The following is a 26,085-nucleotide window of genomic DNA, read 5'->3' as shown; positions in this document are numbered from 1 at the left end:
AGAAAGGAAAAAAGAAGGAAGGGAGGAAGGTAAGAAACGGAAGGATGAAGGGAAGAAAGGAGGGAGGGGAGGAAGAGAGAGAAGAAAGAAGAAAAGGATGGAAGAAAGGAGTGATACTTTTAAAATATTGTCAGAATACTGCTACTGCCACCTCAAACACCTTCCCCCCCTCCCCACACACACACATTTAATTTCATTGCAACTTGGGAAGAGGGAGAGAAAAAATAATCTAATTATTATCTTTGTCTAAAACCTCATTTTAGGGCAAAGTATAGTGAGTTCCTTTATATAGACACCCACTCTATTCACCCCCAAAAAACACTTATACATCCAACTTCAGATACATATGTGCACAGCCATACATAGTTCCCCCCAATACACACACACACACACACACACAGAGCTTTAGATATAAGTGCACAAATTCTAAAGAAAGATGGTAGACAGATAAAAATATCTAAGGTTTACTGGATTAAAAAGAAAGCCAGTACAAAACCATACGATGGATGTTTCTGAGGGAAAGCTGAGAAACAGATTCAATAGTCGCATTGGTTCATTCAGCCAAGTGTGTTTATCAGGTGTCTACTTTATATTGGGCCCTGCACTGGGCACTGATGGGCATTGCTAAATAAAGCTGACATGCGTGTTTGAGTTGTGATTGGAGGTATGGCTTGACACCTTATTTATAATTAGTAGGACAGACCTTAAACATCACGCATACCCCCACCATCATTTACAGATAGGAAAACAGGTTCAGAAACAGAAAGTGATTTTATGGTCACATAGTTACTAAGAGGCAGAGCTGAGAGCAGTCTTGGACTCTTCACTCATCAGCTTCATGCTCCTCATATTATATGATGCCAAGATCCCCATGGGTTTGACGGCAAAGCCACAGAGCCTAGATGACAGAGTCAGGTCACTCAGAAGATCTCTATGTAGTGCTCAGACTCTTTTCTTTATCAATAAGCACTCAACTGGGGGACGGTTAAGTACACTGGGGTACATTCAAACAAGAGAATGCAGAGCAAATATTACAAATGAGTATGTAGGTCTACGTTTATTTAGAGGAAAGTATGATGATAACATACTGTTAAGTGAAAAAGTTCAAGGGAAATTATATATGGCAGAATCTCCTTCACGTAAATCGTGGGATCTTGGAGTATGTAGGTGTAGAGAAATGTCTGGAGAGAATGTTCAACAAGCTGGTCCCCAGTGGCTATCTCCACGTGATGAGATTTGAGGATTTTTTTACATTGGGTTTCATCATTTTTAGAAAAATAATATAATTACTTTAAAAGTAGGTCAACATGTAAGTAATCAATAACTCAGAACAAGAATAAAACTAGGAATTCTAGCAGAGTGTTAGGTATTAGATGTGAGTAGACAGGAAGGAATTCAGTGCACAGAGTGACCATACAATGTTCGTACCAAATGCTTATTGAGAAATTAAGAATGGCCTGATGCTTTTATTTTCAAGTTCACCCCAGTGATCTGCATAGAATGTAATTAGCAAATACTTTCTTGCAAGTGTAGTAGGAGCCATAGAATGTGGTGGCCTATCTACTGTGTAATGGGAGACCGGGGAAGACAGAGGTAGAAAGATCTCTCCTGAAACAATACGTGAGATCACAGAAGATCTACTGGCAGTGAGCCTGGTCTTCTCCAGTGGCTGGAGGTATCGAGACCCCCGCAGTAGTGGTGCAGTGGGAAATAGGATTCAGGGAACGACTGCAGACTAGCCTGCACCCCTCCTCCAGGGAGCTCCCCATTGGCTAACCAGTATGTACCACCTTTCCCACATCCATCGTTGTCCACATGCTTCTACCTCCCAGCTTCTTATGCGTGCCCACAAATTCCAACTACACACTGTTGCTTCCTGAACCACGGCCTCGGCCTCCCACCTGACTGACAGGAAGTATACCATAGATGTACAACAGGAACTGTCATTTGAATAGAACTTTCCAGATCCCAAATGAATCCACATATTATCTCACTTTATCTCCAGAATGGCCAGCTAAGCAAGTTGGAAGAAAATAGAGACTCTCACTAGCCACTTGTCACTTTCCCAACCACCTTCCTACACATCCACTATCTTGCTCTCAGCTCCCACCTTCTGCCAACACCAGCAGGAGTTTGCTTAAACCCAGTTTTCTGAGTAGGGGACCTCGTGTTTGGTCCGCTACCAAATGTTGCCCCAGATGAGGCCCACCAGCAAATTTTAGAGCAATTCAACCAGAGAGCCCACGATGGAAAACCCCTTTGAATTATTCTGGACCCCGATATAAACAGTTGCTATGGGAGGCAGCTCAGCAAACTGGCAGCTCAAACTCCAAGCCAGATCGCCTCGATTTGAAGTAATGTTTTTCCACTTCCGGGTTAATCAGGAAACTCTGTGCTTCAGTTTCCTCATGGATAAAGGGATAATAACAGTATTCACCTCACAGGGATATTATAAGAATGAAATGAGTCAATACAGATGATAGGCTTAGAAAAATGTCTGGCGCGTTTTAAGTGCCCAACAGATATTAGCTATTATCGATATAATTATTATTCTGAAGATTCTGTTCCTAGATAAGATTGTGCCTGATAAACCATAGCAGCTGCTAATGCCAGGTACTAGAAGGCGTGTAAGGTGTATATAGGAGCCTCCCTAGACACTTCTGACAAGCTGCTGGGCCTCCTCTGGGGAACACTGCCTACCCTGGCTGCTGCATTATTCTCCTGCATCTTCTCCCATGTGGTATTTGATAGGCCAATCAATAACATGGGAACAGACATCTAGAATATGGGGGAGAAAAAGTACACAGAGATGGGATGAAAGCCAAGTCATTCAGCCGTGTCCTTTTGTGTCAAAATATATTAGTGTCTGACTGGAAGTGGAGGATGACAAAGGTGTCCCTCGGAGTCTGGGGAATAGCACTGCCATTAGCTTTCTAAAATTAAATTTTGCCACGAAAGTTAGTAGAGCATGGAAGAGACGAATAACCTGGGTAAAAATAAATTTACCTCTGTGCCAATGTCTACCACAAGCTACTCCTATATTGATGTAAGCTCTGTATGAGGGGTCCATGGAACCCCAGCAATCTGTGAACGACCTTTGAAATTGGGCAGTGTCATCTTCTCACGAATTTCCTCTGAAACATCAAGACTGAGCTTCTTGTACTGAATGGAAGTTCATGGCTCTGAACTGAACTTCCAATTGTCCCCCGTGGGGACTTCCTCGAGAACTGTAAGAGCACCTCTCATTCGTCATTCACATGGGCCACCAGAATCTCCAGAACACAGCTTCTCTGATCCACATCACATACATCTTTTCCCTGAGATGTTGGGGGCAGGGAAGCAAAGTGCCACCGAGACAACTCCCAGGACACTCACTGCTATTCAACTGACACCTAAGTCTCATTACTCTCTCCTCTCCTGTAGGTTATGCCACCAGTTTTAAAAATTGGCCCTGTGTAGACTTTCAATCCATTCGGGTCAGGTCCCCTCCCTTATATCTTCCAACCTCATTCTTTCAACCAATTTCTTTACTGTCCACTGTTTCTCTCAGACGGATAACAGACTCTTCACATTCTAGTCTCTTCTCTATGGACACTCTTTATAGGCAGAGGGGATGAGCTGGGTGCTTTCGTTCCCCAGGATCACTTCCGGACAATTGATACCACATCATTCCTTCGTCTCACCTTGCAGTAATACACCCGAATGCTAAGACAATAAAGCACAGTACTTAAAGCAGGATGTACAGTCAGAAGAATCTTAGTCCCAATCTGAACTCCCACAATTAGTATGTTTGACGTTGGGAACTCTGAAGCTATCTTCTCTAAACCATTTTCTGTTCTGAAAATGAGACTGATGACAATGTAGTGAGCCCTGAATGAGAAGACACGTGTAAGGCAGTTAACACATCCCTGGTAAGTAGTAGCGTTCAAAAATAACATATCGTTGTTGTTGTGTTATTATTATCAGCATCCTGATGCTTCTTCAATTTCCACAAGCCCCACACTGTTTTATGAAGTCCTGGATAATAAGATCATAGCGGAAACCAGAGTCTCAGCTCTACGTAGTGGTTAGTAGATCTCAAACCTGACTGTTGACATGGAGACAGAAACAAGACGCAGAGTTACACAGCCTTCAATAGTCTATTGCATGAGAGTGCAAGTGGGGACTGTGGATGTTTGCAAAATATTCCACGGAAAGACATTAAGAATATAAATCCTAATTCATGGTACAAAGGAGACCCTTAAAATTATGTAAGTATTCTACCTGTTTTCTTGTAAATGTTCTGTTTTCGTTAACATTTCTTAAATGGTTCAGTGTAAGACCTACCCTGAAAGCACTCACTATGTAGACTCATTTAATTTTATGATGAATTTTATGATTTTCATCAAATATGTAATGCATTTATTACTCAGATAAAAACGTTTTCCCTTTGCAAGGCAGAAAAGCATCACAATTCTATCCACCTTTCTCCTTCTAAGCCCGATTTAGTAACAGTAGTAATAAGTTGCTTGAATTTCTTTCCAGCAACATAAAAATGAGATTCTACCAATAGGCCAATAGATCTACTGGCAGTGAGCCTGGTCTTCTCCAGTGGCTGGAGTTATCGAGACCCCCGCAGTAGTGGTACAGTGGGAAATAGGATTCAGGGAACGACTGCAGACTAGTCTGCACCCCTCCTCCAGGGAGCTCCCCATTGGCTAACCAGTATGTACCACCTTTCCCACATCCATCGTTGTCCACATGCTTCTACCTCCCAGCTTCTTATGCGTGCCCACAAATTCCAACTACACACTGTTGCTTCCTGAACCACGGCCTCGGCCTCCCACCTGACTGACAGGAAGTATACCATAGATGTACACCAGGAACTGTCATTTGAATAGAACTTTCCAGATCCCAAATGAATCTGGTCATATCCTAGATACAATAAAGTATGTTTCTAACTAATCTTTAACAGAATTCATTTGAACTGGTCCTTGTTTTATAAATGGACTTTGATTAAAATATTAATTTCTAGTGTGAATTCATGGCATGAAAGACTATTTTTTTTCCTCCTCTTTGCAGCTCCAGCACCTGCAAAAATAGAGCCTGACATGTGTTGTTTACGATAACTGTTTTCAAACAAATAAATGAATGAAATGCAAGAAAATCATGGCCCTGAGGCATTAGCACAGTTTGCCATCAGAGTGTCTGTAAGCTGCTCTCTAAGGCTTTTCTCTTTGTGAGCCCCTAGAAAACCCTGATTTGGCTGTCCATTTCTTTTTCCACTTAGATCTGCAAGGAAATCCATGTTGGATTATGCGCTCTCTCTCTCTCCCTTGCATCCTATCCTAGTGGAATCCTCAGAAAGGAGGAGGAAAGAACATACAAAGGGTAGACGTCCCTTCTAAAAAGGGATGTAAACTGTCATAAAACACTTTTCTTCAATTAAATAACAGTGAACCGGAAACATCCACCACCACCATCATTTCATCAGCTATCAAGCTGGGTCTTATTTAAAAATAATTATACTCAATGGCTTCCTTCAGCAACTTCCTAGAAATTGCTCCAATTTACCATGGGACATTTTCAAACTGCTACTGACTATAACCTACCTAAAAACACATCCTAGTAGGGCCTCTTCACATTTTGAACAATAAAACCAAATTGAATCGAGGCTTCTGAACAGAGATTTAAAGTGGATTTTTGACACCTGCCGAGTTCAGACAAAACTCTCATAATTCCGTTATCTTCCACCTTGAGGAGAGAACCATGCTTCAGGAACCTGAATTAAGTTGTAAAGGAGTTTTTGAATTTGGAACCAAGGATAAAAACCAAAATCACATTAGCAGCAGTCAACCATGAGCTCCCATCACCCAACATGTTTTTCTAGAGAAAATGCCTTTAAAAGTTAATTCTTTTTTGATAGAAGTTGAGTAAGTTCTCGGTCTCTCAAGAATTCATTTGTGAGGTGGCTGATATGTCATAACTTCGAAATTATTTGAGACAGCTATCCCCTCCAGTTCTCCAACAACATAATGGAGTTCAAGCGTTATAAAGTTGGGAGAGATCCTAGATGTTATCTAATTTAATAATTCCTATGCCATCTGATTCTATATTCCTCTATGATTACACCTTCAAACAGCTGTTCAGTCTCCACTGGACCCTTGTCCAGGAGTGACATACAAGATAGAGTTACCCTATTCTTTGTTTTGATTGCCTTAAGCATTTGTAAAGTCTTCCTAACGCATCTAAATCTCTCTCTCTCCATAGTGCGTTTTTCTATTATTTGGGTCAGCTCTGGATTTTAATTCACTGAGACTATCAGCCACAAACACTAATGGCAAAACAATGTAAACTTTATGCACCAGAACTGGACACGTATCAAAGAAACATTTGCTGACTCAATGGCTAATACATTTTAAATGGACTGTAAGTACCAAAGAGCGAAAACCTTTTATGCCATTGGTTGAAACAAAGCATCATTTTAAAATTTTCTGAAGATTTTCAAATACCCACTGGCATGCACATTTTCATGCTTCCATTGAAATTTCTAATAAATATTTATGCTTCTGAAACTGTAATAAATGAATATGTAGTAGAGTGAAATTAGTATGCAGTTATTATAGACGGTTTCTTCTGCTGGGTGTCATGTTCCCAGCACTTAGCGGAGAAGCACAGATGAAGAACTAGTAGTGGCTTCACTCGGTGGCTTTGCAAAGTCACTGAACAGGTATAGCAGTTTCATCATTTCTGCTTCAAAGGAAAAGAAACAAGCCAATAGCCTTGCTCAAGATGTCAAAGTCTCCTGACCACTTCTTTCTTTGGGGGACAGTGAATTTCATTGAGCACTTAGTGACTCAGTCATCCAGTTCTGAGACATTTATATAGAACCACCCCACATATACTTAATGTTACACGTTCTGGTACCAGAGTCACAGATTTATTTTTTAAGCCATGTCTGAACTCTTAAAGTTTTCTTTCCAAAAGATCACATAGTCTCTTGACTTTCTCCTTTCCTTTTACTCGTGCATATTAAATTCACTTCTCAGTTCTCACCCTAATTCCTCCTGCACAGCAGCAATCCACGCTGTGGGTTAACTTCCTGCTCCTGGAAGCTCTTTTTTCTTGGATTTCAGTTCCAAACACTCTCCTGGGTTCTCAACAAAATTTCCATCTGCTCCTTCTTTCTCTCCAGTGCAGTTCATCCTCCTCTAAAAATCTTTCAAATATGTATACTTCTCTACCCCCTCCACTGAAAAACCCCATCATCTCACACCTACAATGTGGAATGTGAATGTGATCTGACATGATGATTTTGCCCCAGCCCCCGCATGGTCATGAGCTCCCCGAGAACAGGACGCCCAGCTACATGTATCTATTTTTCCATCTCCCATAATGTGTACTAACTATGAGGATTTCAACCTATGTTAAGCTATTGCTTCCCTTGTCGACTTGCTATCATCTCAATGAGAAAAATTATTTTTCATGACAACCGACTACATTTTTCATCCCACTTAACCATGTGTGACGTATAAGGTACATCAGTAGCCAGAATGGGGCTCATTCAACAAACTCTGGTTCAAAGGAAAAATTGATTCTCATTACTACAGCCCATAAATAAGAAGTAATCCCAATGCTGATGCATTATCGCTGAATATGCGTAATTCTGTTCTTGCTGTCTTACCCTCATGTATGGAGTTGATTCTCTGGCTTGCCTCTGATTCACATGAATGAAGAATTTCTATGTGTCATTAGATACCATCCAAAGATTTAAATCTCATGAAAGTGGTCTCCTGCCCTGATAGTTGCTAATTTGGTAACTAGGGATGACAATCTTTTAGAAAAATCATTTAGGAGTTTTGGACCTTACGTCCCCATTTACTCTCTTTTTGTGCTCTTTTATGCTTAAAGAGTAGTAAAATTGGACAAATATCATGATGAAAGGCAATAGAAGTAAATATCACAGGAAATAAAGGAGGAGGGAAATTGGAGGTACAGGGAACAAGCATTTTCGTAGTAGAATTCTACAAATTGAAATTGCTGAGATAAAGAACAGTTAAGAACTGGTGGAATGGGGACAAGTAAAGAACTTAAGCCATGTCTTCCATCACACCAGGGCCAAATCATTTCCACTTTATGAAGTAACTCCATGTAATGGAGGTTTCCTGGTTACTAAAAATGACTACAGATGCCATCACAAAATCACCTATAAAGTGACAGGAAAAAACTAACATGAGCTTCTTTTAGTCATGTAAGCTGCAATGGCAGCAAGAATTCTTTTGCTGTTCTGGTTGTAGAGAGGACAATTCATCACTACTTCCAGGAGTAAGAAACCATTGGGCTTGGACCAATGAGACATAATAGGGTAGTGTACTCCTGAGCCATCTAAATGGCTCAGATCTTACGTGATCAGAAAGAAAGACATTCTTTTCATTTCAGATTTCAATTTGTATATACATAAAAAAAAGAGAGAGCGAGAGAAAACTTCATGTTTATTTGCGATTTAAAATGCTAAAAATCTCCACTTGGGTTAGCAATTACGAGCTGTTGTAATATGCTGACCTTATTTGCAACCAATGAAGAAATTGACTTTCTTTGCTGGAATTGAGGGCGGAATAGTGCTGGGATTTAGATAGTTTAAAAAGTGTTATTTCACAGAAGAAAAAAACTTGTGGCCTTTCACATATGTCAATAAGAACACTGAAATTAGACTGAAAACTACAGGTATATTTGCTCATCTCTTAGCAACTCTGAGCACTTTGATGAATTAAGTGGTGGCATTTGAGTGAGTGTCTATGCATAACATGAAAACAATATTTACCAAAAAGACCCAAAAACCCTAGAGTCCATATAATTTTAAAATATTTAACACATTTCACCTATAAACTGACAAGAAAAAAGTCAAGAATTTAGAATTTTTTATAAGTAAAAATAACCAAAGCAGTAGCCAAAATGTATGAAGCAATAATGGAGTGAAAAGCAATATGGCTATCTGTTAATGTGGAGAAATCTTGTAACACTAATGAGTTTGAAAAAGGATTGTGTGAATTACAAGGTGTGTTGTTACTGGAGCGAATTGTATAGAAATTGCTCTGCATCCCTAGGAAACAGGCTCAGTAAGGAGAAAATTCCATGTTTTGTTTTATGTCAAGGAAATGGAAAGTAAGTATTGGCCTGATAATAAATGGCATTACATCAGAAACATTTCCTTAAATGGTTTTAGCTTTCTACATAAAACATTTTATAAAAGGACACATACACTTTCCTAAAATCTGGGTATTAGGGAAAGCATAGTTGCAAAACCGCTTTTTTCTTAGTAGGTAATTAGTATTTCACCATTACGTTTTGACATTTTTTTCCCTCCAGGTTGACAATTGCTTGCCAAGGTCTGGAATACTCCGTGGGGCTATATTTGGCTCTGGAGAGAGATATGGCATCATAAATCTCCTATTCATCAAGCTACAGCCGGTGGAAAACTATGGCCCCACTTGTCGCACAGGTGTGTTCCCAATACCCCATGTTTTCTTGTCAGAAATCCAAGGAGAACAAAGCAGAGTCCTCTAAACCCAATTCTCCTTTCCAACCCAGCAATACAGCCAATTAGGTGGAAACTTTTCATCACCTTTCACTAATTCCTGACCCAATGACTAAAGGATTTTTTTTTTCAAACCATTCTTCTTGTTGGTGTAAGAATGGACAGAATACAGACACACTGCTAGAAGAGAACTTGTAAAAACCATTTGTATCACTACAACTACTAACCAACAAAAATAACTGTAAAACTTGATGGTGAACTTGAGAAAATAGTTCCTTAACATATTTTTTAGTTATAGACTAATTAAGTTACTTGGATGATGAAGAATAAACAAATGCAAAATAACTAGTTAAAATGTTAACTCGTTATCATTTTATTATCTACCAATACTAAGAGGAAATAATGAAAGAGAAGGAAAAAAATGGGTTCTCTTGAGAATATCATAACAGAATGTGAAAATAATTTGGGGTATTTTTGCTTGTCCCGGTTTTTTCTATCCTTTCACTTGCTATATTAAAGTAGATCAGATCTCTACCAAAGGCAGTATCCTAACATATTCATAAGCCAAGAACCTTTCTTCAAGGAAACACATAATTATTTTACTTTGCCTGGGCGACAAAATACCATCAGACCAAAAGACTTATTTATTTATGTCCCAATTATAGGATATGAGTCACCTCTCTTGAGAGCAGTGGGTCTAAATGATTAAGAAAAACAAAATAATTACAGTTCTCTATAATACAAAGCTGAAAAGCTTTGGCCTTTTGGTTCCATTTGTGATTCTTCTAATGCCACTTTCATTTTTAGTCAAATATCTTAGCTACGACTTTGGAACTTGCTGAATTCATTCTCAGATTTTCATTTTCTGGCACAAAATGGGAGGATGAATTTTGGGGATTAATTAAATCTAGCATCAACAAGTATTTTCCTTTGATGCCTTTAAAAATGTACTCTCTTTTCATTTCACGTGTTTCAGGGTATTATGAAAGACCAGGAAAACTCAATTGCATTGGTATAATTAAATTGAAGTTCTCCTACAAATGAAATGCACACTGAAATTTATGTCCATCTCAGCAAAGCAATCCAACATAAACATCTCCTTGGAATGCTCAAAATAAATGTCTAGATTTCTCTGTTGATATGCTCTTTTTACTCAATCGCAGAATATAATACTAGTTATTATTGTAGTGCTAGAGTAAAAACTGAACTGTTTGTCTTTTTCTCTCTGAATGCAGTAAATCCATTAATAACATTGCAGTTGTAGTGCTTTATCTAATATAAATGCCTACTTTCTAAGAGTATTTAGTTATTTTTTTGTTTTTCTGGATGGAGAGTCCATTTGTAAATAAATCTTTTATTCACGAAGACTAGCAAAATTACTTCTTTTACTTTCCATGTATAGTCTGTATTTCTATAGTTGCTTTTATTATAATAATGTTTTAGGAATTAAGATCCAAATAGAAATTTAAAATTCATACTGGGTTCAACTACCTTATTTTATAGAAAAATAAAGTTGGGTCCAGACAGGTCAATAACCTTAATGTACTCACATGATGAATACTGAGAATCTGCTGTAATAAAAGAGCAATGTCCTTCAGCTCTTTTTATACCATTATTAATTAATAAAAAAGGCTTAAAGGAATTAAACTATCAATGTAAGTGATATACATAAAGTTCAATCTTCACGTAGTTGGTGGCAGGAAAAAAATAAAACTAAAATTCAAATTTATCTAATAGGATGCTGTTACGGTTATATGGTGCTTCGTTGTGTCCCCCCAAATTCAAATGCGGAAGTCCTGATCCCAGTAGCTCAGACTGTGAGTGTATATGGAGACAGAGTCTTTAAAGAGACATGAAGTTACAGTGAGGTGGATTAGGTGGACCCTAATCCATTCTGATTATGCCCTCATAAGAAGAGATTAGAACACGGACACAGAGGGAAAACAATGTAAAGACACAGGAAGGTGATGGCCAGCTACAAGTCAAAGAGAGAGGCTTCAAAAGAAATCAACCTGCCAACACTGCGGTCTCAGACTTGGAGCCGCAGAACTGTGAGGAAATAAATTTCTGTTGTTTGAGTCACGTCGTCTGTGCTACTTTGTTATGGCAGCCCTCGCAAGTGAATATAGATGCCTACTAACGAGATACACTAAGAAAACTAACACATTTTTAGTCCTATGAGTATTGTCTATAAAAAAAATATGTAATAGAAGAATGAGAGGAATCTAATTTTCACTTTCCAAAATCCCAACCTGACTTGGAAATGTCTGCTGGCTTGATAATGCTCTTCAGAATATTCAGACACGAATCGCCACTTCTCCTCTTAAAAGTCAAAGTATATAGAATAGTATAAAAATTATTATTATGTTTATTGAATTAATGCTATTTCTAAGATCAGATTTTCTTCCATTCATTTTGATTAAAAAAAGAAAAATTCATGAATTGACCTCCCACTTAGGTCTCTCCCAGTCAGCCCGGTGCATATCCTACACCCAAGCCTTCCTGCTAACTCTCCTTACCCCTCACATGGGCTTGTACCATACAGCTTTCTTATGGCCTGCACCTAAAGTCAACAGCACTTGAGTCAAGATTCACTTCACCCACCTTTGAAGTGACCTTCCATGATGCAAGAAGTGCTGACTTGTAAGACTGGTTCTACACCTACGCAGACATGAATAATTCACCTCTAAAAACACATTTTAAAAGCAAAGAGATACCATTTTGAATGCAGAGGGAGTCCTGAATGTGTTACGCCTTTACATAAGTGCTGCAGATTCTGCGATCTGTGTTTACTTTTGCTAAGAGAAGAACACAGGCGCCACCCACCCACTGCAGATAGATGTGAGCGTGACTCTTCCTGATAAGCCTTTTTCACAGACCAAACACCATCATTATTCTAAAGGACTCTGCAGATTCTTTAGCTGTATTGGAATTTAATTTTACCTGGGATCCGTCATTCTGACATCTTTCTTATAATAACATTTGAACTGCAAACCAATAATACTAAAGATTTACACATTTGAAACACTGAGCATTGAATTTTGTTATTATTCATCCCCACATTTTCTTAAAAAGCTGGAAAGTTTACATACTACGGTGTGACTCAAATATATAAATTGCATATATGACTAAGTGTACACAGACACACACACACACACACACACACCCAGGAAAATGACCAGAAGTTATACTGACAATAGACTTCAGTATCTTAACTGCTGCCTTCAAAGCAGACAGCACTGGATGTTAATCATTTTATAGCACATGATTTTACGCAAGTTTTCCAACATTTCTTATTCTCACTCTCTCACCTGTGGAATGGAAATAGTAGCAATTATTACCACATACGGTGTTAATATTAGGGGCGTGTTAAACTGGACCAGAACTCCAGGTGCTTAGTACTTAAAATCCACTAGTGTTCTTAGACCATGGTGAGAGATTTCTTAAGCATAATGAAGTGGTACAGGGCCTGGCCTCCGTGATCAGTACTAGGGATAAAGCCCGACCCTGTGGTGTCCCATGGGAAGTCTTGCCTATTTCATGCCTTAGATCCCTTTGGGGCAGATTTTCATAGAGTCTGGGGTCATACCCTGAATTTTAGCACAACAGAACTTCAAAGCTGATAGAAATCCCAGGACTAAACTGCCTTTCTTTCATATCTGAGAAACTGAAATGCATGGTCAATATCATGCAGAGACGAAAAGAGGGCTCCCCCAGATCCGCAGCACAGAAAGGTGTTACCAGAGGTGTGTGTGTGTGTGTGCTGGGGGCGGGGAGGGGGATACTACAGAATAAGGAGGAAGAGACCTTGTCCACTCCTGCTGCCCTTTCTTTTTAAGTCACTAGCTCCCTCTAGCTATCAGAGCAGGAACAGAGCAGTGGAGTGAGGAAACTCTTGGGGGAAACGCACAGAACACAGGGAGAAAAACGGCCATTATCTGAGATGTGGCCTGGGCTCAAGTTTGAAAACTGGTAAGAGATAAAGCCCAAGTAGCTCTCACTTACTTTTCTTTGGTGTTTTCAATTTGGTATATCTGATTTATGGAACCAGCAGAGAGAAGTGGCATAAAAAGAAAGGAAAGCATGACATTTTGGCCTGATTAAAGGTCAAGAAACCGTAGACAGTGGAAAGTGAAATCACTAGAAAGATAACCCAGAAAATATGGCAGTGGGAGGGAGAGAAAAGAAGAAAGAAGATGGGTGAAGCTTAGCAATTTCTTCTGCTCAGAGGTTCAGACAACAAATAGTTTGCTTTTCTGAAAGCCTGAAGCTAACTAACTCTTATGCTTCACTAGCTGATTCTGGGATTGAACAAATGACATTTCTTTCGATTTTATGAATTTAGCAATTCTCTCCTGCTCTTTTAAAAATATGAACTTTATTTTTTTGCTTTTCTCTCTCTTTAAAGAAGCAATGCATGTTCATTAAAAGCAATCAGAAAATATAGGAAGCCAATAAAAAGTATTTATAACCTTACTGCTCAGAGATAATCACCCAGGGAGCGAATAATAATAACAAAAACATTAACAACTAATACAGTCACAATTTTTGAATGCTTAGGCCCTTTTGTTACCCTCACAATTGGTATTGGGTCCAGAAACTATGACCCAAAATTTATAATCCATGAATCAGAATCTGGACAGATTTCTGCCCCAGACACTCTTCTGGAAGCCAAGCTGGCCCAGGTCTGCTAAGCCTGAGGTTCTCAGGAAGGGTTGTGTGTTATTAGCCACCAACAGCTTACTTCATTTTGAGGCAAACCATGCCTGATGGATCTTCTTGGCTACTTTAGAAGTAACCCTCTTAGTTTACAAAGGTAAGCATGTAAAGTTCTACTTTGGAAATGTTTTTACTACTCCCTGACAACAGTCCAGGGTGTGGCCGAAGGGAGTTTCTAGAAAGAAGAGAGGAAAAGACAAAGGGTTCTGAATAAAGCAGATTGAGTTTTATTTTTGAATTAAAGGGCCAGTATGAAATAAATAAAAGAAACAGACCTTTTCCAGCATACTACATAAATTCAAGACAATGTTAAAATAACACCATTGATGTCATTAGAATTAAGGAATTTTTAGAAAGCAGGTCCTTCAAAGGATCTACTCTGCTCGTTTACTTCAGTGGCCCGCATGCAAATGTTTAGCACCTATGACCAACTTAGGTTTTCTTTAGTCATGAAGACTGACGATCCTTGGCTCCATCTTGGTAGTTTCTCAACAATAACAGTCCTAAACTCAACCCAAAACAGAACCACTTAAAAAAAAACAAACAATAAAAAACAGACATGTCAAAAATATTTCTCTTAGTGAAACTCCCTTTCTTCTTGGAACAAAAATTAATTTACTTTCATTTTTTACCAAGATGTGTTATTTATCAATAGCTATTGTAGAATGCTGAATTATATTCAGCCTGTGGTCAAATATGATAATTCACACTTTTTTCATGGATCTGTGCCTAATTCTGTCTTCCCCAAGGTAACAAATCCACGCAATTTTGCATTGGGAAACATCTTGTTTATGTTCAAATTGTAACTGCTGTGCAAGATGGCATAATACATTTAACATATGTTGATGGTAGTTCAAAATACAGTGTTTTCTCTGCAGAATTGTTTTGCTGAGTTCAGCTATGGCAGTCTCTGAGTAATGGCAGTGCATAAGAAGGGGATACAGTGTGACAGTTCTCTGCTTTAAAAGGCAGTAGAGAACTTCTGATTCTGGGTAAGGTGGGTAGCCATACATCATTCTCTGTCCCCCAGTGAATGCAGATATAAAAAAATAAAATAAAATCTAAATGAGTTAATGTCTGTAAAACGCTTAGACCACTGCCTGACATGTAGTAAATGCTCTTATATTATGGCATGATTTCTCCAATCTTTTTTCTTTACTTATCTTTGTATTCCATGTGTGCCTAGATGAGTGCTTGGCAGATAGTAGGCACTGAATAAATATCTGTTGAATGAGAAATAAACTGTATAGAATTCATAAAGCAGCTATTTGAGAACTCTGAAACGTAAATGATAGCAGATTGGAGAAGAACAAAATTTAAAATATTATCAAAGTCGTGGTGAGCTCTCCCTTGTTTGACTTCCAAAAACCCTAGTGTAGATTCCAGACACCACGAAGCCTGACACAGACACTGGGTATAGGCAGAGAAAGCTCTAGGAGAGCCCATGACCTCTGATGTGAGGAAAGGAAAAACAACTGAGAACTATCAATGAAACCAAAGGCTGATTCTTAAATAAATAAATAAATAAATAAATAAATAAATAAATAAATAAATAAATAATAAAATTGATAAACCTCTACTAAGATTGACAGAGAAAAGAAAGAAGAAAAAAATACTAAGATCAGGAATAAAAGGGGACCAACACTATAGACTCCACAGACATTAAAGGGATAAGGATATATTGCAATAATTCTAAATACATGAATCAGCAACTTAGATGAAATAGACCAGTTCCTCAAAAACTTCAAAAAACTACAAAAAAAAACAACAACAAACCAACCCCTAAAACTCACCCATGATAAAACAGATGACCTGTGTAGTCCTTTAACTCCTAAAGGAATTGGATTTATAGTTATAAAGGGAAAAAAGAAATCTAGAGGTAGAGATGGATGAGGAAATTCTAACAAACATTTAAAGAACAGATAACTCCATTTCTCCCTAATCTTTCCCAGGTGTCTGGAAAAAAGTACCTCAACAAATAAATCTATGATTAAAAATCATACTTATGATGGTAAAAGATGGAATAATTCTCTCTTAATATCAGAAGCAAAGCAAGAATATCCACTCTCACCACTCTTATTCAACATCATACTATAAATCCTAACCAATGCAATAAGGCAAAAAGAAAAAAAAGGCATACATATTGAAAAGAAAGAAACAAAATGATTTCTGTTAATGGACAATAAGTGTGACTATATAGAAAATTCTAATGATACTACCAAACTCCTAGAAATAAAAAGTGAATTTAGTAAGACCACAGGATACGAGATCAACACACAAAAATTCATCATACTTCTGTGTTCGATATGCTAGCAATAAATAATTGGAAACCAACATTTTAAAAACTAGCATTTAAAATAGCCAAAGGTAAAATTAGGCACAAATATAACAAAATATGTACAAGATCTGTATGGTGAAGACTACAAAACAATGTTGCAAAAAATAAACAAAGGGAGAGACATACGGTATTCATGGATTGGAAGTCTCAGCATAGTAAAGATATCTATATTCCCCAAATCAATCTCCAGATTCAAAGCAATTCTAGTCAAAGTCCTGGAAGGATTCTTGAAGATATAGGCAAAATTTATGATTTTAAATTTATATGGAAAGAAAAAGGAACTTGAATAGTCAAGACAATTTTGAAAATGAATAAAGTTGAGAGAACAACAGAACTAGATTTTAAGATTAATTTTAAAGGTACAATAAAGAAAAGAATATGGCATTGACAAGGACACAAATATGTAGATCAACAAGACAGGATAGAGTCCAGAAATTTATATCTAGCCAAATGTATCCATATTCATATACATGCATATCCATCTATCTACCTACATACCATCTATGGACGATTTATTTTTAATCAAAAAAAAAAGTAAAGCAATTCAATGGAAAAAGATAGTCTTTTCAACAAATAGTGCTGGAACCACTGAACATGTATATGCAAAAAACAAACCATAATTAACCTTAACCCAAACCTTCCATCTTATACAAAAATTAACTCAAACCAAATCACAGACCTAAGTGCAAAATGTAAAATTATAAAACTTCCAAAACAAAAAGGAGGAAATATTCATGACATGGGACTAGACAAAGAGTTCTTGAACATAACACCAAAGCACAGCTTTATGAAGAAAAAACTGGTAACTTGAACTTTGTTAAAAGTTGAAATTTTTGCTCTACAAAAGATACTGTTGATAGGAATGGTGGCAGCACGAACTTCTTGAGTTCTGCTCCAGAGCTTACCACAAATTCAACATCTATAAGCTATCAAAGGACTCTCTGCTCATCACACAAAACAGCTAAGAGACTTGTATGAGGATTACTTGAAGGGCCCAGCTCAAGATTCAACACACTCAGAGGCCAACTCCAGACCAAACCAGAGTATGACCAGGTTTGACCTACAAGTGACACACCCAGAGGGAATTCTCTACAGGCAGAAGAGCCGATAGAGGCCAACCCTCATTTAAGTGGTCAACCCTCACGCAGCAGAACATCGTGCTGTGGGCAGAGCCAAGTCTCACAACTAGTCTGCCTAGGAGTCAATCCCACCTACTCACAAGCTAAAAGCAATTAAAGATCAACTTTAACAGGACTATATACACAACACAAAGTCACCTTTGGAGCACATGCAGAGGAGAAGAAGGAAGTGGTGCAAGTCAAATATGAAGGACTCATACTACATAAGATAACCCAGCAAAAACTAAGAACCTTAGGGGATCTGCCTAATACATCAAAGCAAACACAGAGAGTCAGCCAGATTGGGGAAACAAAAAAACATGTCCCAAATAAAAGAACAGAAGAAACTCCAGAATTGGAACCAAATGAAATAGAGGTAAACAACCTACCAGAGACAGAGTTCAGAACATTGATGATAAGAATGTTTAAGGAGCTTAGTGACGACATAAAGAAGGATAGAAAAATCATAACGAACAACCAGTTAGAACTAAAGAACACAATTACTGAAATAAAGAATTCACTTGAAGGAATTAACAGCAGGTTAGATGAAGCAGAGGATCGAATCAGCGACTTAGAAGACAAGTTAGCAGAGATCACCCAAACAGAACAACAAAAAGAAAAATGAATAAAAAACAATGAAGATGGTTTAAGAGACCTCTGGGATAACATCAAGAGCAACAACATGCACATCATAGGAATACCAGAAGGTGAGGAGAGGGAGCAAGGGATTGAGAACATATTTGAAGTAATAATGTCCAAAGACTTCCCTAACCTGGTGAAGGACACTGACATACAAGCCCAGGAAGTGCAGAGAGTTCCAACCAGGATAAACCCAAACAGGTCCACACCAAGATACATTATAGTTAAAATGGCAAAGCTTAAAGACAAAGAGAGAATCCTAAAAGCAGCAAGAGAAAGACAGAGGGTTACATACAAAGGAACTCCCATAAGACTATCAAATGACTTTTCTACAGAAACATTGAAGGCCAGGAGGGAGTGGCAGGAGGTACTCAAAGTGATGGAAAACAAAGGCCTACAACCTAGATTGCTTTATCCAGCAAGGCTATCATTTAAAATTGAAAGAGAGCTAAACAGCTTCCCAGAAAAGAATAAGCTAAAGGAATTTATTACCACCAAGCCAGCATTGCAGGAAATATTAATAGGGCTTCTGTAAACAGAAGAACGATGAAAACAATCTAACTACAAATTTAAAAAATGGCTATAACTGTGTACCTATCAATAATCACTTTAAATGTAAATGGATTAAATGCTCCAGTCAAAAGACATAGGGTGGCTGAGTGGATAAGAAAGCAAGACCCTTGTATATGCTGTATACAAGAAACTCACCTCAGATCAAAAGACACACACAGGCTGAAAGTGAAAAATTGGAGTAAGATATTTCATGCAAATGGAAATGAGAAAAAATCTGGAGTTGCAATACTTATATCTGACAAAATAGACTTTAAAATAAAGAATAGATTAAAAGACAAAGATGGGCACTATATAATAATAAAGGGATCGATCTTACAAGAGGACATAACCCTAGTAAACATCTATGCACTCAACATAGGAGCACCTAAATATATGAAACAGATATTGACTGACATAAAGACAGAGATCAACAGTAACAGTATCATAATAGGGGTCTTCAACACACCTCTGACAACAAAGGACAGGTCCTCCAGACAGAAAATCAATATGGAAACAATGGCCTTAAATGACACATTGGACCACTTGGATTTAATCAATATTTTCAGAGCATTTCACCCCAAAGCTGCAGAATACACATTCTTCTCAAGTGCACATGGAACATTTTCCAAGATAGACCACATGTTAGGCCATAAAACAAGTATTGATAAATTTAAGAAAATTGAAATCATACCAATCGCCTTCTCTGACCACAGTGCTATGAAATTAGAAATGGAAATTAGAACAGGAAAAAAAAAACTGGAAGACACACCAATTCATGGAAGCTGAATAACATGTTACTAAATAATGAATGGGTCAACCATGAGATCAAGGAAGAAATCAAAAGATATCTCGAAACAAACGAAAATGAAAACACGACGACTCAAAGTCTATGGGATGCAGTGAAAGCAGTCCTAAAAGGAAAACTCATAGCATTGCAGGCCTACCTAAAGAAATAAGAAAAATCACTAATCAACAGTTTATCTTCACACTTAAGGGATCTGGAAAAAACACAGCAAAATAAGCCCAAAGGGAGTACAAGGAAGGAGATAATAAAGATCAGAGCAGAAATAAATGAAATAGAAACCAGAAAAACAATACAAAAGATCAATGAATCCAAGAGTTAGTTTTTAGAGAAGATAAACAAAATCAACAAACTTTTAGCCAGACTCATAAAAAAAAGGACAGAGAGGACCCAAATTAATAAAATCAGACATGAAAGAGGAGAAGTGACAACAGACACCACAGAAATACGAAAAAATTTAAGAAATTACTATGAGCAACTATATGCCAACAAATTTGACAATCTGGAAGAAATGGACAATTTTCTAGAAGCATACAACTTCCCAAGGCTAACTCAAGAAGAAACGGAAAGCCTGAAAAGACTGATTACCACCAGGGAAATTGAATCAGTAATCAACAATCTCCCAACAAACAAAAGCCCTGGACCAGCTGGCTTTACAGGTGAATTTTACAAAACATTCCAAAAAGAATTATCACCTATTCTCCTCAAGCTCTTCCAAAACATTCACAAGGAGGGAGGGCTCCCACACACTTTTTACGAGGCTACTATCACCCTGATCCCAAAATCAGACAAAGACACTACAAAAAAAGAAAACTACAGGCCGGTATCTCTAATGAACATAGATGCAAAAATCCTCAACAAAATATTAGCGAACAGAATTCAGCAATACATTAAAAAGATCATACACCACGATCACGTGGGATTCATTGCTGGTAAGCAAGGGTGGTTCAACATCCGCAAATCAATTAATGTGATACACCACATTAACAAAATGAAAAATAAAAACCACAGGATCATATCAATAGATGCAGAAAAAGCATTTGACAAAATCCAGACTTCAACAGATGCTTCTAAAATAGGCAAATAATCACATGAAAAGACACTCAAATTAGAATTAAATTATTAAAATTTTAAAATGCTGACAGGACCAAGTGCTCACAGGAATGTGGAACAACTGGAACTCCCATACATTGCTGCTGGAAATGCAAAATGGTACAACCATTCTGGAAAACTGTTTGTCAGTTTCTTATGAAGTTAAACATATACTTACCATGGGACCCAGGAATCCCATTCCTAGGTGTTTAACCTAGAGAAATGAAACTCATGTTTACACAAAACCTGTTCATCAATATTTCTAGCCGGTCTAGTCATAATTTCCCAAAACTTGAAAAAACCCAGATCCAGATGTCCTTCAATAAGTAAATGGGTAAATAAGTGGAAGCATCCATAAAATGGAATACAACTCAGCAATAAAAAGGAACAAATGATTCATATATGCAACAACTTTGATAAATCCTAAAGTTGTTATGGTCAGTTAAGGAGGCAAATTGCAAAGGATTACATATTAGATACGTACGGGAGTCCTGACTTTCATAAGGACAAAAGCAACTTAATGTGAATTTTAAACACTGCTAAAAATAGCAAATAGCAGCGTGAGAATGGGTCAAAGCTAAGTTATCACTGCCATGATATATAAAGACACAATACTCATTGTTGTGCTTGGAGTTTCTCCATGTTCCTTGCTCTATTTGACAATGTTTTTCTCATTTTAAAAATAACACTCTAATTCATTTATTATGAATTATATATTAATCATATAATTATTACATAAATATTTCATCAGGTACATGTATCGATATTAAACCTATAATGTTTAATATTTAATATGTGACATATAACATAAAATGTTTTAGATCAATACTCGAGTTTTAAAGTGGCCACAGCTATGTATCCTGCCTGTTACAGCCAATCAAAACAAACCTAACAATTTACCTTCCTATAGCATACACACCTGGAATAAGAAAAAAAAATGCCTCATTTCATTTACATACAACTAAACTGAACACAATCAAAACTTAAACAGTGACAGAAATATGAATATCTCATTCACTTCTATTGTTGATACTCTGATTACTCTCTGAACTCTATAAATAGAGCCACTGAAAATAATGACAACTTAGAGCCATTCCTTCTACCTAAGTTTATTAACAGGCCTGATGCAGAACACAGAATGTACCTCAGCAATAGCCTCCAAACTGGAAATTAAATGCTATTTTCTTGATGCTTTGACCACTCACTTTTAAGGCCTATGAAGGTAGTTCTCTGCTGTGCTCACGGCTAGATACCAAGCACAAAACAGTGTCTGACACAGAGCAGGTATAAAAACAATATTTTTGAAAAACATATTTGTTGAATAAATAAGTAAATGTGTATCTATAACACTGGGGTTGAAAGTGAGATATACATAACTGAACTTTAGGAATCACTTTGGCATATCCCTAGATGTTCGCTATTGTACAGTTCAACTTAGACCTGTATTCTTTCAGTCACTCTACTAACCAGCCAACAACCAATCATGTTTAGTTTCAGAACATGTTGTGTTAAGATCTGTGATCAGGGCTGGTGACACAAAGATTCCTAAGAAGATACAGTCAATGATCTGAAGTAGCCTAAGTCTAGTGTGGGATACACACAGAGCTATAGCTAATGTAATTCATATCAATCTATTCAACTTTGAGAACTATAGTCAGTTCATCAATAGGGAGCTCCAGAGAGGACGTAACTAATTCTAACAGCAAGAATCAAAGAAGAATTATTTTAAAAAGCAATCATTCATCCAGGCCCTGAGAAATACCTAGGATCCTGACAGATGAATGGTGGCAGATTATAAATCATTAAGAGCGTGAACTTTGAAGTCAGACTGCCCGAGTTTGCCTCCCAGTCTACCACTTATTAGCTGTGTGACCTTAGACAAGTTACTTAACCTTGCAGTGCATCAGATTTTTCGTGTATCACATTGGAGATAATAATACCACATATGGCATAGGATTGTTGGAGAGTAAATAAGTTAACATACGTAAAGCATCTGTAACAGGACCTGAAACATAATTAATCTAGCTAAGTATATATAAGACAGAGAAAAGAAAGATGAACAAGACAGAGGCCACGACATAAAAAAGTCCCGAAGGGAAGTGCTAAAAAACATATTTTCCTTTTGTTTGTTTTCACCAGAAAGAAAAAAAAGCATAGAACATATTAAGTACAAATTACTGTGTATAACATACATTTTGCTAACTCAATGACAGCTTGGGCTCATTGCTCTTTTATTATAGCTATGCTTCCTTGATCCAGAAAAATGCACAGATGCAGGTACATACACTCAAAACTCCACACTTAATTTTAGGGGTCTGTCCACAAACCAAGGTGAGCAGGCACCTCTTCAGAGTCCTCCCTGAGCCACAGATAACGGAATGATCTAACGGTATTACCAACTTGCCATAAACACCAGTGCTTCGTATGCAATTTTATACAACCCCATGCAACTATGGGAAAAAATTAAACTGTGAACTCAGAGAAGGAACAAGACAAATAGAACAGAAAGAACTTCACAGCTCCATCTCAAAGCAAAGAAAGAGTAAAGATGGTGGTTCTTCATCTGAGAAGCAGGCCAGTGAGGGAAGAGGAGGCTGGTCAGCTAACGCTGGCGGGGAGACGAGGGGGAAAGAGAAACTGTAAAAACTGACCGGCTTTGTACTCACATGGTGAAGGAGCCCGGCGGGGCAGACACTCGCCGCAGGTCCGCAGCTTGCACCTGATGGAGACTAGAGGCAGCAAGGGAATGAGCAGCGAAGACAGCACAACAGCGTGGACAGACAGGGAACAAGCCAGGAGAGAGAAAGAGAGACACACAAAGTTTAAACAGAAATTCAATGAGCGCGTCGCCCAACAGTGAATGAAAAGGAAAATCAAGCCAGCCACGAAAATAATCCAAAAAGCCGGTGATAGTGACAAAGCCAACAGGACACACGGCAGGGGCTGGCTCTGAGGCAAGCTGCGGACTGGAGCTCGGGGCAGAGCACAGGGCAGGTGCAGGAGGGAGTGCTGGGCAGGGCTGCAGGGGCAGGAGGGGGTGACATTCCTCTCTTGCTCTAGGTCACTCGGGACATCCAGGGAGAGGAAGCACACACACACACACACACAACACACACGCACACACACACGCACGCGTGCATGCATACACGAAGGGTAGGCTGGTACAGTCAACTATCTTTGAGGAGAGTCAAGGTATATTTCGTCCCTTAACATCGTCCTCATGATTCCAGGGCTTTGTAGGAACAGCCATGTGAAAAGACCGCCATCTTGAAAAGAGTGACTCAATAAGAATTTTAACTTCCTTTGCTTAAATACCAAAGGCTTTTTAAGAACTCCAAAGGGAATCCCCCAAAAGCCTAAATTCACCACAGTGATGCTGTAATTCCACTCATATTCTTGGTAGAAGACTGAAACCATAGACTTCTCCCTTTTGTCTCTTCATTTTACAGAAGAGAGTTTTGAGTGACTATTCAAAAAGACAAAATGTTGAATTCAAGAAGCTAACCACCATATTTCCTGTGACTTTGACATAATTATTCTCTCCATTCTCTCAGATGATTTGAACAGTTTCACTATAACTGCAATAGACATATTTCCCACTGGGCATGTAAATTCTCATATAAAGTCACCATGAAGTAACTCCCTGTTCTTCTCAAAGGACTAAGAGTTATAATCAATAATACTCAGCAACCAGGATGATGGACTCTGGTTGCCTAATTCAAAGTCTGCCAACTAGAAAACTTGCCTTTGGATGACAATACAATCACCCTTGATAATGTAGTCTTAATGACCTGTGAACTCAGGGTAACAGCTAGCTTAAGTTCTCCCAAAACACATGAGTAATGTTAAATTTCTGATCTCTTTCTGAAGTGCCTTCCAAATAGAGAGTATAATCAAATGTATCTGGCTTCCACATTGTTAGTTCATGAATATGAACCTAGAGGAGACAGATCTCCTCTATTATGTTTTTGGGGGAACGTATTTACTGGAGTTCATATTTTGAGTAGATTCATAAGCCACGATAAAATGAGATATGCTCCAGTACCAATTGTTTGGGGGTTTGGGGGGTACTGAACACAAATGGGGCCTAGCCTTTCAATTTGTATATATATAGTAATAACAAATGGGATTTTAAATAAAAAAACCATTTTTAAATTATCTTTTCCTTTTTGCATAAATGAAGCTCGAGTAGTATCATAACGGCTTACTATTTAACTGTTTCTCATGGGAATTTCTCCAGGTATCCATGTGAATCACATCTTGAAATCCTTCCACTAGTTATCGTCAAGTATCATCAAGACATTTCCTAGATTATTTTTATATTCATGAGATTTTATACTCATGTTATTTTAGAAATAATTTCTGCGAAATGTAACAGACAGAACATTACAGATCTGATCCATGTAGTGAGTCTCACACCCACTGACCGGTACCAGAGACCCCAAGAGGAAAAATCCCAAGGTCTTCCGACAGAGCAAAGAAAAGAGACAAGCAAACCAATGATCACACCATTTTTGACAAATGGTGTGATGGATGTGACAAAGAGCATGGTAAGAGCACTAAATGGTATATTTAGTGTCGAGAAGGAGATAGAAAAGGAATCTTAGGGAAAGTGATATTTCAATGGAGTCTTGAACTTGAGTGAGAGTTAGCAGACGAAAAGGAAGTGAGGAGGGCAACAGAAGAGCAACAGAAGTGCAAAAACATGGTGATGCAAAAGACAGGCTAGTGCTCCAGAAACAGCAATCGTCCCTGGAGCACGGAAAGATGAAGAATTCAGTGATCAGGAAGGTCTGTAAAGCTAAGGACTACGGGCTTTATATTTTTAGAAAGGTCATTGCAACTTGGAAAAGACATTGTGTGAAGGACAGCAACACTGGAAGTAAAGAAATGAATCATAAGCATGTTTCAGCAGTGCCACCGAGAGGTAACCAGCAGAGAGGACGGATAGACGGTGTGAGAGTTAAAGAAGTGGGGAATAAACAGAAGGTAGATTTTAAAGAATGCAGTGAATATGTGAAACCGCAGGTGACGGAGAGGACTCCAGGGGCCAGGGACATGGTGAATGATTGGATGATGGTTCTCTTCATACAAATGTGGATGGTCAGGAGAGAAAGCAAAAGAAATATAGTAAGCACATTAGTAGCAGTGCATGTATTCTGAGGTTGCTATGAGATATCCAGGTAAAGATGTCAACTAAGATATTTAGGTATGAGTCTTCAGTTTTTAGAAGAAATCCTTGCTGAGAACACAATCTCAGACTCATTAGCTTATCAGTCACAGATGAAGCCTGGGGTGCAGACGTCATCTC

The 26,085-nt window shown here is 38.1% G+C and overlaps 1 protein-coding gene across 2 annotated transcripts in view; it reads right to left on the bottom strand.

Moving 5' to 3' along the window:
* DGKI (diacylglycerol kinase iota) overlaps positions 1 to 26,085 on the bottom strand; it is a 382,485-nt gene that overhangs the window by 113,976 nt on the left and 242,424 nt on the right. The window contains exon 21 of one of the 2 annotated variants that reach the window (XM_033099049.1): positions 23,441 to 23,503. The exons of the other annotated variant lie outside the window; for it this stretch is intronic. Within the exon in view, the coding sequence (XP_032954940.1) occupies positions 23,441 to 23,503 (63 nt within the window). The remainder of the gene's footprint in view (positions 1 to 23,440; positions 23,504 to 26,085) is intronic. 2 annotated transcript variants of the gene reach the window in all.

The sequence above is a fragment of the Rhinolophus ferrumequinum genome, chromosome 26, assembly GCF_004115265.2.
Source record: "Rhinolophus ferrumequinum isolate MPI-CBG mRhiFer1 chromosome 26, mRhiFer1_v1.p, whole genome shotgun sequence".
NCBI classification, from domain to species: Eukaryota; Metazoa; Chordata; class Mammalia; order Chiroptera; family Rhinolophidae; genus Rhinolophus; species Rhinolophus ferrumequinum.
Note: the sequence above shows the minus strand (reverse complement) of the source record. Positions and strands in the feature narration are given on the sequence as shown.